This window comes from Tribolium castaneum, chromosome 8 (genome assembly GCF_031307605.1).
Source record: "Tribolium castaneum strain GA2 chromosome 8, icTriCast1.1, whole genome shotgun sequence".
NCBI classification, from domain to species: domain Eukaryota; kingdom Metazoa; phylum Arthropoda; class Insecta; order Coleoptera; family Tenebrionidae; genus Tribolium; species Tribolium castaneum.
In genome coordinates, this window is record NC_087401.1 from 12,980,173 (window position 1) to 12,998,040 (window position 17,868).

At 33.8% G+C, this 17,868-nt stretch overlaps 5 protein-coding genes and 1 long non-coding RNA gene across 9 annotated transcripts; 3 read left to right on the forward strand and 3 right to left on the reverse strand.

Moving 5' to 3' along the window:
- Positions 1–3,460: 3,460 nt before the first annotated feature.
- LOC658291 (uncharacterized protein) lies at positions 3,461–4,233 on the reverse strand. 2 transcript variants are annotated; one of them, XM_064358182.1, is made up of 2 exons: positions 3,923–4,233; positions 3,461–3,879 (listed from the first exon to the last, which is right to left on the reverse strand). In XM_064358182.1, exon 2 carries the CDS (start codon positions 3,834–3,836, stop codon positions 3,510–3,512), a length of 327 nt encoding a protein of 108 aa, XP_064214252.1. In that variant the 5' UTR covers positions 3,837–3,879; positions 3,923–4,233; the 3' UTR covers positions 3,461–3,509.
- Positions 4,234–4,593: 360 nt separating this feature from the next.
- LOC663313 (chitinase-3-like protein 2) lies at positions 4,594–8,090 on the reverse strand. Its single transcript, XM_064358234.1, has 5 exons — positions 7,950–8,090; positions 7,770–7,903; positions 6,864–7,725; positions 4,935–5,092; positions 4,594–4,731 (listed from the first exon to the last, which is right to left on the reverse strand). The coding sequence occupies exons 1-4, from the start codon at positions 8,000–8,002 to the stop codon at positions 5,035–5,037; spliced, it is 1,107 nt and encodes a 368-aa protein (XP_064214304.1). The 5' UTR covers positions 8,003–8,090; the 3' UTR covers positions 4,594–4,731; positions 4,935–5,034.
- A 48-nt stretch (positions 8,091–8,138) lies between these two features.
- On the forward strand, positions 8,139–8,787 carry LOC103313405 (uncharacterized). Its single transcript, XM_015980973.2, has 3 exons — positions 8,139–8,273; positions 8,321–8,520; positions 8,573–8,787. Exons 1-3 carry the CDS (start codon positions 8,235–8,237, stop codon positions 8,766–8,768), a joined length of 435 nt encoding a protein of 144 aa, XP_015836459.1. The 5' UTR covers positions 8,139–8,234; the 3' UTR covers positions 8,769–8,787.
- Positions 8,788–9,949: 1,162 nt separating this feature from the next.
- On the forward strand, positions 9,950–14,561 carry LOC100142506 (hypothetical protein). 3 transcript variants are annotated; one of them, XM_008196632.3, is made up of 3 exons: positions 9,950–10,276; positions 10,362–10,636; positions 13,813–14,561. In XM_008196632.3, exons 2-3 carry the CDS (start codon positions 10,457–10,459, stop codon positions 14,551–14,553), a joined length of 921 nt encoding a protein of 306 aa, XP_008194854.1. In that variant the 5' UTR covers positions 9,950–10,276; positions 10,362–10,456; the 3' UTR covers positions 14,554–14,561. The 3 variants fall into 3 exon arrangements, with proteins under 3 accessions (XP_008194854.1, XP_008194852.1, XP_008194853.1); XM_008196631.3 differs by having other exon boundaries at positions 9,951–10,276; positions 10,344–10,636; XM_008196630.3 differs by having other exon boundaries at positions 9,950–10,636.
- On the forward strand, positions 10,644–12,431 carry LOC135266865 (uncharacterized). The gene is made up of 2 exons (XR_010335068.1): positions 10,644–10,834; positions 10,888–12,431. It is a non-coding gene; the product is annotated as an uncharacterized LOC135266865 (long non-coding RNA).
- A 2,450-nt stretch (positions 14,562–17,011) lies between the features above and the next one.
- LOC103313419 (uncharacterized) lies at positions 17,012–17,811 on the reverse strand. The gene is made up of 3 exons (XM_008196628.3): positions 17,671–17,811; positions 17,292–17,624; positions 17,012–17,243 (listed from the first exon to the last, which is right to left on the reverse strand). The coding sequence occupies exons 1-3, from the start codon at positions 17,731–17,733 to the stop codon at positions 17,085–17,087; spliced, it is 555 nt and encodes a 184-aa protein (XP_008194850.1). The 5' UTR covers positions 17,734–17,811; the 3' UTR covers positions 17,012–17,084.
- Positions 17,812–17,868: the final 57 nt, after the last annotated feature.

Below are 17,868 nucleotides of genomic sequence, written 5' to 3' on the forward strand. Positions count from 1 at the left end.
TTCAACACCGTATTTAGAGCCGGTGTACACAACATTTTATTTGCAATTAAATTTTAAGGAAATATTTGTGAAATAAATAAAACGCAACACAAAAATAAAATGGTCCTACCTTTCGTATCGCTTCCACGTTGGCTACCGTTTGTAGCATTAAAAAAAAATAATAATAAAAATGAAACCAAAAAAAAAAAAATGTTTATTTGCTTTAAATTTAGAGCAAGCCACTTTCATTCATTGAAATTAAAAGAGAAAATTATTAAGTGGCATTAAATTGTTTGAGTGTTTGATTTTATTTTAGTTACTGTATTTAAAATAAGTTACTCAAACTATGACTTTTCAACACCGTATTTAGCGCCGGTGTACACAACATTTTATTTGCAATTAAATTTTAAGGAAATATTTGTGAAATAAATAAAACGCAACACAAAAATAAAATGGTCCTACCTTTCGTATCGCTTCCACGTTGGCTACCGTTTGTAGCATTAAAAAAAATAATAATAAAAATGAAACCAAAAAAAAAAAAATGTTTATTTGCTTTAAATTTAGAGCAAGCCACTTTCATTCATTGAAATTAAAAGAGAAAATTATTAAGTGGCATTAAATTGTTTGAGTGTTTGATTTTATTTTAGTTACTGTATTTAAAATAAGTCACTCAAACTATGACTTTTCAACACCGTATTTAGAGCCGGTGTACACAACATTTTATTTGCAATTAAATTTTAAGGAAATATTTGTGAAATAAATAAAACGCAACACAAAAATAAAATGGTCCTACCTTTCGTATCGCTTCCACGTTGGCTACCGTTTGTAGCATTAAAAAAAAATAATAATAAAAATGAAACCAAAAAAAAATGTTTATTTGTTTTAAATTTAGAGCAAGCCACTTTCATTCATTGAAATTAAAAGAGAAAATTATTAAGTGGCATTAAATTGTTTGAGTGTTTGATTTTATTTTAGTTACTGAATTTAAAATAAGTCACTCAAACTATGACTTTTCAACATCGTATTTAGAGCCGGTGTACACAACATTTTATTTGCAATTAAATTTTAAGGAAATATTTGTGAAATAACGCAACACAAAAATAAAATGGTCCTACCTTTCGTATCGCTTCCACGTTGGCTACCGTTTGTAGCATTAAAAACAAATAATAATAAAAATGAAACCAAAAAAAAATGTTTATTTGCTTTAAATTTAGAGCAAGCCACTTTCATTCATTGAAATTAAAAGAGAAAATTATTAAGTGGCATTAAATTGTTTGAGTGTTTGATTTTATTTTAGTTACTGAATTTAAAATAAGTCACTCAAACTATGACTTTTCAACATCGTATTTAGAGCCGGTGTACACAACATTTTATTTGCAATTAAATTTTAAGGAAATATTTGTGAAATAACGCAACACAAAAATAAAATGGTCCTACCTTTCGTATCGCTTCCACGTTGGCTACCGTTTGTAGCATTAAAAAAAAATAATAATAAAAATGAAACCAAAAAAAAATGTTTATTTGCTTTAAATTTAGAGCAAGCCACTTTCATTCATTGAAATTAAAAGAGAAAATTATTAAGTGGCATTAAATTGTTTGAGTGTTTGATTTTATTTATAGTTACTGTATTTAAAACGCGTCACTCAAACTATGACTTTTCAACACCGCATTTAAAAAATTAAAACGCACGACTGCTACCGTTTGTAGCAAGATAATGAAAATAAATTAACCGCAAATGAAAAAAAAAATGCACTGACCTTTTTAATCCGGATTGTTGTTTCCTTCTTGAAGACCATTCCATTGGCACTAACACACACTACACTAACCGCGATCACCGAATTTAAAATTTAAACCGAAAAATTTAGATTTGCTTGAGCACACGTCCGTTCGCGACAACGGCAAGTAACAAACTGAATAATTTAAACGAAACGGCACAATAATTTAAATACACCGTTCGTCTCGAGCTCCCGAAGTGACCCCTACCACTGCTCGATGCCGACTGAAGCGCTCTCGCCTACTGCGACGCACACCTAACCTCGGGACACGTCACGGATGTGACGTCACATTGTGTGTAAAACAGGTCATCACCAGAAACATACACTCACATAATTCGTCAAATTTAGAAACATTCATACACAGAATTATTCAAAATAGAACAGTATTAACCTAGAAAAATTAATTATAACAAATGTTTTTGTCTATAAACGTTTGAAATTATAAAAGTTTCGCATGCAATTATTGGAAAAATAAAAATGAATGTTGTTATTTAAACAGAACCTGGCAATGTGAATTTTGATGCGAAAATTAGTGGTATCGCAATGCGTATAGCCACAAATTGCTTGTTTGGTTTGTTTTGTTGAAAATTTGGTAGGTTCGAAAAGTAGGGTTATGGTGCCACCTGGAAATGACAAAATTTACACTTTTATCCATTTCTGCCCTTTCAGAGCGTTATGATAGGATATTTAGGGCAGAAATGTCTACCTTGCGTCAAAAATTTATGTGTTATTGCCAGACAGAGACAAAAGTTCAGAAAGTAGGGTTATACTCTCTTCTGAAGTGTTAAATTTTAATTTTAATAGATTTTGTGTGCTTTTCGGCTCTTTTAGGACGTTATTAATCATTGTTGAATATGTTTAAGGGCAGACAAATCTACCTTTGGGTCAACGACATAAACTTCAGTGTGATTTATTGAAATAGGGCAAATATAAACTTCTCGTGTTTCATTTTGATGAAAAAGGAGTTTAATCGTTTATAAAGAGCGTGTTAACGTGTGTTAAGTTTGCCACGTAATAAAACATAAAGTACAACAACTTTTCTATAAAAGCATTTTGCAAAATTCTTATTCATTATTTTCACTATTTTCCTGATTTAATATTTGCAAACGAGCTGGTGATGTGAAATTTTGGTGCAAAAATTACTGGTATTGCTACAAATTGTGTTAGTTTTAAGTCTCCAAAAAATTCGGTTTTAAAAGTAGGGTTATGTTATCATTTGGAAATGTGAAAACTTTAACTGTTATGGATTTTGTGTCCGTTTCCGCTCTTTTAAAGCGTTATTAATTATTATTGAATATGTTTAAGGGTAGATAAATCTACCTTGAGTCAACGACATAAACTTCAGTGTGATTTATTGAAATGTATATAGGGCAAAAATTAACTTCTCGTGTTAAATAAACATTTTGATGAAAAAGGGCGTTTAACTGTTTATAAAGGGTGTGTTAACATGTGTTGTTAAGTTTAAATGCAAAAATTAAATGCAGTTAAGTTTTAATTTGTAATGGAAACACATGTTCTACAAATGCGATATGCAAGTCAGCGTAACAGCTTATTGATGTTTTTATAATGATTTACGATTATTTTGATAATTTTCCTGGTGTGAACTTGGCTGTAGAAAAGTCTGGTCGACTGTAATCAGCACCAAATTTTGTACGAATGGTTGCTTATCACCTGCATTCAAAATCCATCACAAAAATAAAAAACGATTTCCTAATTCTAACCATTTATTCTACCAAAAAAAAAACAATTCAGAATTCAGGTTTTCGACTTTTGGGCACACTCATTAAAGGGCACATTCTCCAACCTTGGAATTTCCTCCCTCAACCTAACCTCGTATTGCCCAGGCTGTATTTCCCTAGCCTGGATAACAGTAACCCTTAATTCAGTTTCTACAGCCTTTGAATAATTCACTAGTTCCTCTATGGCGTGTTTATCGGTCACGTTTTTACATTTTTTGTACTCTTCATTAATTTTGGAACGTGCTTTGGTCAAGGCATTATTATCTCCTTGAAAAACATGTTTTCGCGCCTTGTGGAGTGACTTGAAAGCAGCTAAGACCTCACGACGTAGATTTTGGGCCATTTTTATTGAACCCCTTTTTGTTACATAACCTCAAAAAAAATTACTATCCAATAAAAAAATCAATTATTGTGTTACGTAAGTCTTACCGGATTATTTTGTAGGATGTTTTTAACTTGAATTTAGTATTTAATTGAAAATTTGGCCGAAATTGTGTTTATTTGTGTGTACAAGGTTGCCAACACAAAAATGACATTTTGACAATTAATCTCACTTTTTAATAATTAAATATTTATTTTTAACGCCACGATTGGAGGAAAAAACAATTGTTTTAAATGAGAGAAATGCCCTTGAAATTAATACCAGAATATTTGGTATCAGGAAAATACAGTAAGGGTCGCCAACATGAAATTTGTCAAACTTTGCGCATTACTTTTATTACAAAAATTATAATACTTGCATTATCACCGCGCTTAACAGCCTCAGGTCACACAGTCGTCAGGACGCGTTAAAATATTGAATAATTCCTGTCCAGAATCTCTTTAACTTTGTTAATAAGTGGAAACTGCCGACTTTGCACTTTTGGATCGACTTTACAAACCCCCAAATAATCATCAGCGTTTAGGGAATAGACCATAACGCCCCCAAACTGATTATCTCGCACAAACTCGGCCTAAAAACCCAAACTGTACCAACATCCCAACTCAAAAATCACTATAAAATCGGTAAACCCCCTAGCCAACTCACCTTAAAGGAGAGACTTTGTTCGTTGTCAAAAGAAACCCACTCTGTCCCTTTGGTCGCATAGGGACTTTTCGAATCCAAATCAAAAATTGGCGAGATCTGATTCATGTTTAAAAATTTACAAACTTGGGTATAATCCACAAAACCGCCACTTCCCAGCTTGCCGTAGCCACGGGCTGGGGCGTAGAACCCACTGTTGTGAATATTCGTCAATCTACGAACAGTTTCTAGTTTGTAACTGATTCGGTGAAATTTTACTTAGGCACACTCGCATAAAAATGTGTAAATTCCCCAGATTTATTCATCTCATTAGAAACGACTAACGATTAAAAAAAACAATTCAAATTGTAGTGAAAAAATAGGTGACCAGAAAAAAGCCCATAGGAAAAAAGCTCACACAGAAAAATACCTACTTACCAAAAAACTGAAGAAGCCCACTATAAGCTGCGTTTAAATTAATGGTTATTACGTTTCCTCTCTAGTTCCAATTCATTAATAAACTATTTTTTGTCCTCTTCTATTTTAAAGATGCATTTGCCCATTCTTTTTCAAATTTACTACCAACATTCAAACACCTGCAAAATGGTCTTGTTGGCAACACTTTTAACGATTCTATTCGGAAATAAAATTAACTAGACGCCCTCTGGTGATGACTTTTGAATTATGTCGAAAACAGTAAAGAAATTTTCGTAATGCCACATTTAACTGACATCAACTGACATTTAATGAATTGTTCAACAATTTTGCGTGTATAGTGTTAATTACTTACAATAGAAAGAATTCCTTTAAAAGTACGTGGTGGTAAATACTAGCGTTGACTTTGGTTCTGTAGTTTTTTGTGGTATAAAGTGTTTATTGTTGGAACTTGAAAGTGGATAAAAAGTGAAAAATATTTAAATTTTGATTACAAAGTGTTATCAAACAGTTGTCTAATTAAAGATTATAAGTAATGGATCACAGCGAACACAAAGTTTGGCTCAAAAAACCAATAAAATAGTGAAGTGTTATGAATTTTAGGTTAGAATTTTCCACTGAAAAAATTATGAAATGCTGCGGTAAATCTACAAAACTACAATAAAGATTAACAACTGCTGATACATTTAAACGTAAATTATGCCAAAAGGTAGGCTTTTCAATGTCTTTGTAATAATTTTCCAATAAAGAAAGTGAACCAAACAGTCCTTCGTTATTCGTGTTTTCCTCGTCATCTCTCATTTGTCAACATAAGTTTCTTGCATCAAAGATGCAATAATCATTCCGCATAGGCAATGTAATAATTGTGAAGCCTCAAAATTCGTACAACGCTCAAAATATCCGAATAAACATTTTCCCGCCATTTATGGTTACTGTTTTCAACCTAGCTCAGTGGCGCTCCCAACGGTAATTTTACTTCCGAATAATTTTCTAATGTCTATCTTTTTTGAACAAAATGTGGACATTTCTGATAAGAGTGATGGTTTTTAAAATAATTTCAATTATGGACTTTTATGAAAAAATACAGGGTGTTAGGGTAATATGTTGCAATATTTTGAATGTGAATTAATGCCGATGACAGACGACTCAAAAACCCGACATTTTTTCCCAAAACTGCATAATTTTAAACAACTGCGTGGTTTAAGGTAGTTTTTTTTTAGTAAAGTGAAATAAGTGGCCCATGGACGTTTTAAAAATTTTTTAAACAATGTTGCTATTGATTGCTTGCATGTTCATTTGTGTGGGAGGTTCGAACCCAAGTTCTGGCATTTTTTTTTTGAGTGAACCAAAAATTTAATTAACGCTGCTGTTTTGTCAATAATTTTACGCTAATTTTTATCACTCTAGTTCAGCGATTCTCAAAACCGTTCAGAACGGTTTTTTTTTTTGGAAAAAATCTACCTTCAAATTTTTGCTAAAACATTCCCAAACACGCTGTATAATTTTTTGAATTTCATAATTTATGAGAAGAACAGAGCGAACAGATCAAGCAGTCTAGATTTAAGCTATACGTAGAAAAACCGTAACCAATTTCCAAAATTTTGAAATTTTTAAGTAAAATAAAAAATTACAACAAAAAAATTTAATGGTCTTTACCTAAAAACATTTTACACGGTTACACTTTTGATTATTACTAGTTTTTCTAAGAGCATTTTTCCGTGTGGGCATTTATCTAGTAGGTTTATTGCATGGTCATTTCGAAGTCATTTGATTGGTTGCTTTATCGAAAAGAGCCGACCTGATCCGATCAAGTCAGCCGGCTACTATATGTCAGAAAATTGACATTTGACAGTCAAATGTCAATTTTGTATTTAAAAAAATTATGATAAAAGTGTTATTATGCAGTCGAATGTGCCTAAAGTAAAATTTTACCATTGATTTTGAGCTATGTACCGAAAAGTGTGTCCATAAGCAGGCAAACCAATCACAATTTTCTCCCTTGCCATCCCTTTGGAAACCCAATAGTGTGCCGTGAAATTAATATTAAGCGTTGAAAAGTACCCCTTATCCTCCATGGCGGGGTACAGGGGCGAATTGAGCCCCGTAAAGGGGGTCAATTTGGTATAAAAATGATAATCATACGACATAACATTAACAAAATCAACAAACTCGTTCAAATAAGGCACATCATAGCAATTATCCACCAGAAAAATGGGGGCTGCCACAGCCACCGTCACAATAAACTTATGCCTCGCCTGCTTATTAATCGCCATTCGAAACTCCTCCAAAAGCTGCACGAAATGCACCTTCTGGTTCCGGTCCTTCCCCGGACTTTCATTCGGAAACTCCCAATCGAGATCAACCCCATCCACGCTATAATTCCGCACTAAGTCGATCACCGATCGAATAAAAACTTTCCGACTCGCGTGATTTAACACCATGCCACTGTAGCCCCCATCATTCCCAGCCCCGCCCACGGACACCAACACCTTCAAATCCCCATTGACTTGCTTCAACCCCACCACGGTTTGGAGCACCCTCAGCTCGTCCCGAGTCAGCTGTACCCCATTGGGGCCCACACGGGCGAACGCCACGTTGATATGCGTGCACAGGAAGGGGTCCAGGCTCTCGGGCTGCAGCCCCCCGTCCGCGCTTGGAAAATTATAGTAACAAACTAGCCTAAAATCGGCGATTTTTGGCACGTCCTCTTCGATCAGCAGCAGCCCCCTGTCGTCGGGCTTGCGCAGCCGGGAGCTGTACATTTTGGCACGGTGGGCGCCCCGACCTGGCCCCACTAAACAACAAATGAGTGATAGCCCCCTTGGTACTTTTGCCTACCTTCGGTGGGGCTTCGGGGGTACAAGAGACTTTCGTTGCTTCTAAGTATAATCGTGTAAATACCACAGAATATTATGACAGGGACGGTGATAACGGTGATTATGAAGAGGGTGCGCCCGTCGAACCATCGTCTCCTAAAGGGGGCACACTAATCAATTGCTCAAAACCAACAATAATCACCTGTTATTTCCCAATAAAACGAACTGAGAATGGCCAGAATAAATATCAGTCATAATTTGTGGTTAGGTTTTTGTTGACTGACAAATCGGGTCACGTGACCGGAAACACTTCCCCAAATTTGAATAATTGATAAGGATTATTGATAAAATTCGAATTGTGACGTGCCGTTGGGGTTTTGCAATAAACTAAAAAAAAAATGATGAGTAAAATGTCATTGTTCGGGGATCAACTGTGATAAGATAAAATCCTAACACTTTAATACCCACCATTGCATTGTTTGGCAAAATGAGGCTGTTATTTGCGTTGGTTTTTACAATTCTGGCTGTAATTACGCTATTTTGTTTAAATATAAGTCCCTGTGTGGTTTTTAGGTGCGAGCCGATGTCCGAGTGTGTGACATCAAGTGCGAACCTGAAGATGAGTTTCTCGACGCCGAAACGGGCGAATGGGACGATTTTATGGACGAATTGGTTGCAAAAACCTTCGAAGAAGGACGAATGCTCCCCTGTAGTAAAGATCCTACCCAACTTATCACAGTAGACCCTGGTGATGACATTGTTTGGGACTTGCGGTTAGTTTTTGTGTTTTTTGATTGTAAATAATGATGGTATCATTGATTTCAGTTTTAAAATCTATAGCGAACGCAAAATTATAGGAGAGAAGACGTTAAACGATTGTTATTGTGATTTTACCGATTGTAAGAGTGAGGAGTTTAGGCAGTGTTTGGCATCGGCCCGGATTGCAATGAAAAATGATATAAATACGGTTTTAGTGCGTGGTATTGGTCAATATTTATTGTTAGAATCGTTAAAATGTTAAATAAATGGTTAAAAAATAATATAGTTTGTTTAAATCGTCTGTCTGCTGGGGCGCGACGAGTCCGCGTACAATGGAATCTGTATTTTGGTTTGAAACTTTGCTAAATTTTCCGGGCGATTATTTAAACTAATAATAATAATAATTCGAGTAGGCTTTGGTAATTTTTTAATGTGTATGAAAACGCTGATAAGCATAATAAAAACTGAAGAGTTATATAATAATGTAAGGATTAAAATACATTGTTTATTTCAGTTTGCCTAGTTTATCAAAGCCGCCTAAATTTAAATTTACAAATTTACAAGAGTGTAATCAAATGTCCCAATAATAGTCCACTAGGTTACTATATGAAACCTGTCTTAATGGACACCTCCGAATAACGGACACCTCTTCACAACGGACATTTTTGTAGCAATTAACAGAATTGGAAAATAATGTAAAAAACGGACTATTTATAAAAATAACATAAACTAGTTAATTACTAATTATTAATTGTGTTATTAAACACTGACCGGTTCGTTTGCACAAAGGAAAGGAGGAAAACAGTGAAAATAACAAAGAATTTTGCTAAATGTTTTTATAGAAAAAGTTGGACTTTATGACTTTTATTACGTACTTAATGTGTTCATACTATTACATATCTCAAAAAAATAAACCACGGAGCAGTACCAAACAAAAAGCAAAATGATAAAAAATTAATTCTCCACAAAACTACACATTTTTTATTTCGTCTGATGATCTGAGTCTTGGGTGCCAAAAAAAATACACCATTTATGCACAACATCATTGTAAATATGTGTGCAAAAATTGAACCCAATACTAGCAATAGCAAGGAAAAAATACCCTTTAGAAAAATTTCTTTGCGAAAAAATTTCAAAATTTATTTGCCAGTTGGAGGCCATTTGCCACAGTAGTTGGAAATCCGGTTGAAAATATGTATAAAAGTAAAGGGTAAAAACACGTATTTTTTGATTTGACAGTTTGATTTTGATAGTTCTCGGGGGCCGCCTTAAGACGTATCCTAACCTTTAGATCTCCGTAGTCATAGAAATTTGTAAAAAAATCAATTATTGTCCAGGTGATTTAAACAAGCAATAAGCCGATTTTGCTCGTTATTTTCGCTCAGAACCTCAGATATTGATTTATTTTTCGATTGTTACCAGACGTTGGCAATCGAGATGTCACTAGAAAGCGTGAAAATTATTAACAAAACCTCACGTAAAATTATTAAAAATTGCAGTCACAGGTGTGGATTTTTCCATCTAATGTAACAAAAGCCTACGACTTTTGTACCAATTCTCTGTGATTGTTTTTAAACGGTGGCGACACCTTCGGTCGGTAAAACCAACCTACCGCCCTGCAGTAAAAATGTCACGCTCGCAATAACAACACACTTACGACAGCGGAAGTGCAATCAGCCCCCTTCTGCTCGTCGTCAAGTTGTGTAATTTGTTTATTTACAAACAAAACTGATCGTGTGCTTGTGCGCAAAAATGGAAGACGAAGTTCTCGTAAGTTCGCCTTTAATTCCTGAAAAGTCGAAGAAACGCTACGAATCGGCCTATAAATTTTTCAAAGATTGGTGTTTCGCGAAAGACAACGGCCCCATTTCGGAGGCGTTGCTTTTGGCGTACTTTCAGGAAAAACGTGCAATTCTGAAATCGCCGTCGAGTCTGTGGTGCGAGTATTCCATGCTGAAAACAACGATTTTTGTCAATGAAAATATTGATATTTCCAAGTTTGTCAAACTTAGAGCTTTCCTGAAGCGACAAAACGCCGGATACAAACCCAAAAAATCAAACACTTTCAGCAGGGAACGAATCAACCAGTTCCTCGAAGAGGCTCCAGACGAGAAATATCTTCTCATGAAGGTAAACAAATGATCAATTAAGTTGGTAGCGAATGACTCCTTCAATTTCCGAAAATACCCGAACACAAACAAAAAAAATGAGCTTCAATATTGTAAGTGTATGTTTGGTTGCCTACTTTAGAGATGTTTAATCAAGTGGAATACAGAAAAACCACTAAACGTCCACTCAAATATGGCATTTCAAGAGAGGTAGGAATTGGTTAGTGATAAAAGATTTTATTATTTACGAAAAATTGTGTTTTTTTTTCAAAGAAAGCAACTTTTATACTATGGTGATGATGGTAGTAGGTAGGATGGTGTCTTAAACTAGTGATGTGAAATGAAAGCCTTACGTCCTCTTGTCACTATTTGTCAGGAGATGGCGTTACGTTTGCACTTATATATTATAATTTTTACCACGTTTTTACTTTTTTACAATTATTTTAAGAGGTTTAGATGTACAGGCTGGTACATTAGAAACTTTTAATATAGCTAGAGCTTCAAGATTTTGTATACAATCTAAGTCGACCATTCTGAGTTCAACAAAATTATTTTCAAAATGGCTGAATTTTTGGAACTACGGGAAATTGGCCCCAACTTTAAAATTTTAAATAGTAACTATTTATTTTTATTGCATTATTAAACTGAGTAAAATGTATTTTAATTGCCAAAACTTATCTATCATAGTTTTTGACGTATGTCAATTTTTTTCATTGTAAGGGTCCATTTAAAATATTACATCGCGTGAACTCTTTATAATAAGTTAATAATTCTTTTTGCATTTGATAGCCAAAGGTTCAAGAGGTCTTCTCAAATTTTCAGGATTGTCAACTATCAATTTGCAAGGCTACTCTGATTAAAAAGAAAATGTTGGTTAAAAAATTATTACAAAACAGTTTTTCCAAATGGAATGACCCTGTCTTTTCAATGGCAATCAATTTTTATGCAAACTTTTATTAACATCTTCTATATCTATCTCCTACAGTTTTTTAAATAATCGCAAAAAACAAAAATTTGCTCATTATTTTCATTTTTAATCAAGTAAACTTTCGAAAAATACGATAAAATTGTGCTATTAATTAAAAAAATGTCGTATTTGTTCATCATTTTCATTCAAGAAGTTCAAAATTCGATGACAGACTGATTGAATTACTTTACATAATTCACTAAGTTATAATAAACTATAATTAAATATTTTTGTTTTATTGCTTATTTGATAATGAACCAGCTAAAAACTAAATAAAATATTGAAGATTCACAATTGTTGATGTATTTTACAAGGTCTACTTGATTAACCATGAAAATTACGAAGTAAAATCCGTTTTTTGTGATTTTTTTCAAAAACTGTAAGAGATATGTATAGGACGTATTGTTAAAAGTCACCATAAATATAGATATTCTTTCGATTGCCGTTAAGAAAATAGGGTCTTCCATTTGAATAAACTGAGTTATAGCCGATTTTTGATAACCATTTTGAAAAAATCACACTAGCCATGAATTTTGACACTTGACAATTTCGAAAATTCTAGAAAATTCTTCAAACCTTCAGTTATCTTATACAAAAAAAAAATATTCACTTGTCGCAAAGGGTTTAGTGGATGTGATCTCTTAGATAAACGCTTGCAAATGAAAATTTTTACAAAAAAATTGACGTATGTCAAAAAGTATGACAGATAAGTACCAACAACATGGGTAAATTTTACTCAGCTTGAAAAGGGGAATTCAAATATGTAATAAAAATGTGTGGTTACTATTTAAAATTTCAAACTTGGCGCCATTTTTTTGTAGTTTCGGAAGTTCAACCATTTTGAAAATAATTTAATTGAAATCAGAATGGTCGATTTGGATCGTATACAAAATTTTAAAGCTCTAGTTATATTAGAAGTTAAAAAGTTTCTAATGTAGGCTTTAAAAAATTCACCCTGTATATTAGCTGTTTTTTTTTATTTTCTCTCTGTTATTTATAAAATATCATGGACTTCAAATAGCCAATAGGGTTTTAATTAAAAAAAAAAAAACAGAACACTTAGTTGGGTTTTTATTTTGGAAGACGCTGTATTTTTAAATAAAAATTTTCGAAAGTTTTTAAGTTTAGATTTTTCTTTTTAACTCCATTTACTTTGTTTAATAGGAATAATTATTCGGAAATAAAATTAACTAGACGCCCTCTGGTGATGACTTTTAAACTATGTCGAAAACAGTAAAGAAATTTTCGTAATGCCACATTTAACTGACATTTAATGAATTGTTCAACAATTTTGCGTGTATAGTGTTAATTACTTACAATAGAAAGAATTACTTTAAAAGTACGTGGTGGTAAATACTAGCGTTGACTTTGGTTCTGTAGTTTTTCGTGGTATAAAGTGTTTATTGTTGGAACTTGAAAGTGGATAAAAAGTGAAAAATATTTAAATTTTGATTACAAAGTGTTATCAAACAGTTGTCTAATTAAAGATTATAAGTAATGGATCACAGCGAACACAAAGTTTGGCTCAAGAAACCAATAAATTAGTGAAGTGTTATGAATTTTAGGTTAGAATTATCCACTGAAAAAAACATGAAATGCTGCGGTAAATCTACAAAACTACAATAAAAATTAACAACTGCTGATACATTTAAACGTAAATTATGGCAAAAGGTAGGCTTTTCAATGTCTTTGTAATAATTTTCCAATAAAGAAAGTGAATCAATCAGTCATTCGTTATTCGTGTTTTCCTCGTCATCTTTCATTTGTCAACATAAGTTTCTTGCATCAAAGATGCAATAATCATTCCGCATAGGCAATGTAATAATTGTGAAGCCCCAAAATTCGTACAACGCTCAAAATATCCGAATAAACATTTTCCCGCCATTTATGGTTACTGTTTTCGACCTAGCTCAGTGGCGCCCCCAACGGTAATTTTACTTCCGAATTCTTATAATAAATTGTAACGTACGTTCTTTTGTTATGAATTTTTTTATTTTTATAAAAGATGTTTTCTTTTAAAAAAGAAAGACAATTTGTGGTAAATAATGGATTTTTTAAAAGTGGACAACCAAACATACACTTACAAAATTGATGCTTATTTTAGTATGAAAGTGGCTCGATTCGGATATTTTCGGAAATTGAGGTCGCGCTGTCAGTGATGCCAACTTAAATCAAATCACAACTCTTATGGTGTTTTTGGATTTTTTTCAAAAAACTAGTAAAAATTTCAGGTTGTGATGTTGATGGGAATCACCGGAGCGTGCCGCAGCCATGAACTGTGCGCCATGAAGTTGGAAAACGTGAAAGAAACCGGCGATTTATTCATCGTCACAATCCCCGATTCGAAATCGGGGATGTCCCGAATGTTCATAATCACGGAACATTTGGCGAAAGTGAAACGCTACATCGAGTTGCGTTCGAAACTGACAATCGAAAGTCCCCGATTTTTCATGCGGTATCAAGACGGCCGCTGTTTCAACCAACCAGTTGGTCGAAACACCTTCATTGAAATACCGTGTCGTATCGCAAAGTATTTGAATCTGGAAAATCCGGAGAGTTACACCGGACGCGCGTTCCGGCGGACTTCGACAATGCTCGCCGCGAACGCGAGTTTCCCCGAGAGTTTTGTGGGGGTTCCCCCGCGTAGTCAGATCCAGCAGGTTGATGTTCCGATGATTGTCAAGGATGAGGTGATGAGTGATAATGAGGCTTCGAGTGTTGAGGATAACGCGAGCGAAGCGAGTTGCGCGCCGAATCGGGTTTCGTACAATATTAATGATAATGAAGTTGTTGGTTTGTCGACGAGTCGGTGCAAAGACGAAATTGTTATCAATGGAAGTGAGTTTTCTAGTTCCGCCGATCAAAATATTAATATCACCAAAACGGATCAAGCCAGCGGGGGGAAACCCTCGTTTGTTATCAATGTGAGTAATTGTAGCAATTGTAATCTCACCATAAATATAAATTATTAATTTATTGATTGCTGGTTTTATTTATTCCCGTCTTTCACTATACAGGGTGAAACTTTTAACTTCTAATGTTTGTAGCTAGGGCTTTAAGTTCAACAAAATTATTTTTAAAATGGCTGAGCATACAGTGAGACACCTCTCCACAACGGACAATTAAAGATTCCCCATAGGTGTCCGTTGTTGAGAGGTTTTACTGTAAAATGACCAAATCGTGGTGGAATACACACGGATATTACGCATTATTTCGCTAAATATGGAAACACAAATTAAACGACTTTTTACTAGTTATAATTATCTGATTCTGAGCAAAATGTGCTGACAATTTAGTCAAAATTGCGCAAATAACTTTGTCAAAATTTTTACTTAGTTACCTATTAATAAAAAAATGCCAAAACCACAATAACTAAAAATTTATGTCAAATCTATGGCTGTCTAACGTAGAATTGTCTGAGGATTTCAAATATCTCATTATTTTTGTTCTAGGATTTGTAGTTTTGGAGTTATTAGTAATTTTAATTTTTTCAGTGTAGAAAGACGCTTGTAAATCGATGTAAAACGATTTTTTGGTTAATTTTGGTTAATTATCTATTTCTGACCAAAATTTTGCCGCAATTGGGTCAAAATTGTGCAAATAATCCGAATAAAACAAATTTTTATTTACCTACTTAATCGATAAAAAATCACAATAACAAAATCCTAAAAACTGAAAATTTACGTCACGAGTGACGTAAATTTATTTGAGGATTTTAAATCTGTCTTTATTTTTGTTCTGCGATTCATAGTTTTGGAGATATTAGAAGAAAAATGCCCGATTTAAATTTTTCCAATCTTGTAAAAAAAATTATAAATAAAAATAAAAAAAATTGAAATTGGCCTAAAACGACATTTAGCACTCGAGTCCACATTGTGTAAAAAAAATCTGAATAAACCACATGGTGTAAAATTTATTACTTACTTATTAGCTGTTTCAAAACTATAAAAACGTCAAGGTCGCATTTTCTCTCAAAATAGCTTTTATAAATTATTTATGCACTTCAAAAAATTGTAGCTAATACAATTTATATTTTCAATGGAAGATCTACCAAGCGATTTTCTAAAATTTTGATCTAGTTATCCATGACAGCTACGCCAGCAATGATTTTTTTTGCAATTAATAATCAAAGGTTCAGAGGATTTTCTAAAATCTTCAGAATTTTCAACTGTCAAATTGCAAGACTGCTATGATTTCTTGAAAAAGATCAAATAAATTATACTAAGCGATTTTTTGAAGTTATGATCGAGTTATCCATGACAGTTACGTCAGCAGTGGAACGTATGGCGTAAATAACTTCAGCATCGCTTCATCTGTCAAATATGTGTTCAAAATGTTCACAAAATTATGTTGGAATTTTATTTCCGTAATGAACATCGAGTTAAAGTAACTGTCATGGATAACTAGATCAAAATTTAAGAAAATCGCACGGCAATTTTATCAATCCTATTTAAAAAAATAATTTGGTAAAATGCGACGTTGGCGTTTTTATAGTTTTGAAACAGCTAATACACATCAATAAAAAAATTCAATGTCAAAAACAGAAAATTGCTGTCAAAAGCATTCCCGTCTGACGTAAATTGTTTCAGGATTTCAAATCTGTTCTAATTGTTACTGTAAAATTCGTAGTTTTGGATGTATTTAATGAAATATAGTTCATTTTAATTTTTCTAATCTTCCAAAAATAATGAAAAAAAATATAAATAAAAAAAAAACAAAACGATCTAAAACGACCTGTAATCCGTTTTCTTACTTCATTATCTATATCTGAGCAAAATTTTGTGGCTTTCGAGTCAAAATTGTACAAATAATACGAATAAAACAACTTGATCAAAATTATTACGGGCAATCACCAAAAATTTAAGTCAAGAGTAAGGCTAAGTGAGGAGAAATTTTCTGAAAATTTCAAATCTGTGGTTAGTTGTTGTTCTATGATTCGTAGTTTTAGAAATATTTGTCTTCCATTCTACAAAAAAATATAAATTCAAACACAAATTAATTATCTTTTAAAAAAACAAAAAGAAGATTTCTACACTTCTAGCTAAACGCCCATAAGGATTACTAGTGGCATAACAAATTTTTTTAATCAAACACGTGGCTACTAAATGTTAATTGGACATGATAATGTAACCACATGTCCCAGATTTCGATCAATTTGAAATAATGTAACCACATTAAGAGTGATTTTCGAGGTAACGAGGCGAAACAAATGCACCGAATTAAACAAACAATAAAATAAATATTTGTATGAACGATATCTATATTTTTGAAAGTTAATTGAAAGAAAAATGAATTAATGCTTTAATGGACAGCTCCGAATAGCGGACACCTCTCCACAACGGACAATTTTAAATTCCCCATCGGTGTCCGTTGTTAGAAGTTTGACTGTATATTAAAAAATTGTGGGTACAACAAGAAATGTTCTATAGGTGTTCAGTAAGAAATGTAATTTAAATACAAAATCAAATCATTGCGACACAGTTTGGTAGTTTTTTTGTTCCCCTCAAAAAACCTCAGTTATTTTAATGATGTAGATAAGACAATAAATCGTACGCCTCGTATCAACATCCTGAAACGTGGTCGTAAACTTGAACCTGCCGCTCCAAAACGGCACCGAAATCTCACTGGCATCGATCACAAAATCCTTAACCGAGTAATTCCCCTAAAAATCGCCCACTGTACCCACCCTCAACTGCCCAAAAATACCAACCGCAGGGATGGGGCACTTATCCGGGTGCTTAATCCCGATACTCCGGTGGAACTGCACCCACACGCTCCCGAAAAATCGCAAAACATAGGAGCAAATATTCGGCTGGAAACCCATGAAGGGTATACCGATCCAGCCCCCATCGCCCCATCTCTCCACAGTGACGCTGCCGCCGATTTTCTCATCAAGGAGGCGACTGTACGTAAAATCGTAAGTGAGGGACTTGTGCGTGCGGTTGTAGCGCAAGAACTTGATGTTCCGGATGGGGCTCCCGATTTGCTTGTTGTTGGGGCAAGCTAGCACGTTCTCCACCTCCACCACATACCGGTTTTTCATCTGAAATTTTCGCGTAAATTCGACAGAACGGGGAATGAAAACTTACGAAAGCTGGGAAAGCCAAATGGGAGAAATAGACAACGCACAGGATGACCACCGCTTTGGGCATTTTTCCGGCTAATGGGTTTCCGATGAGTGGCTCTTGTTACAGTCCAAACGAGATTATAATTACGATTTACAATCAAAAATATCTAAAATCAGTGGAACTCAACGTTAATTTTGGGGTTAAAAAGCGTTGCCTGAT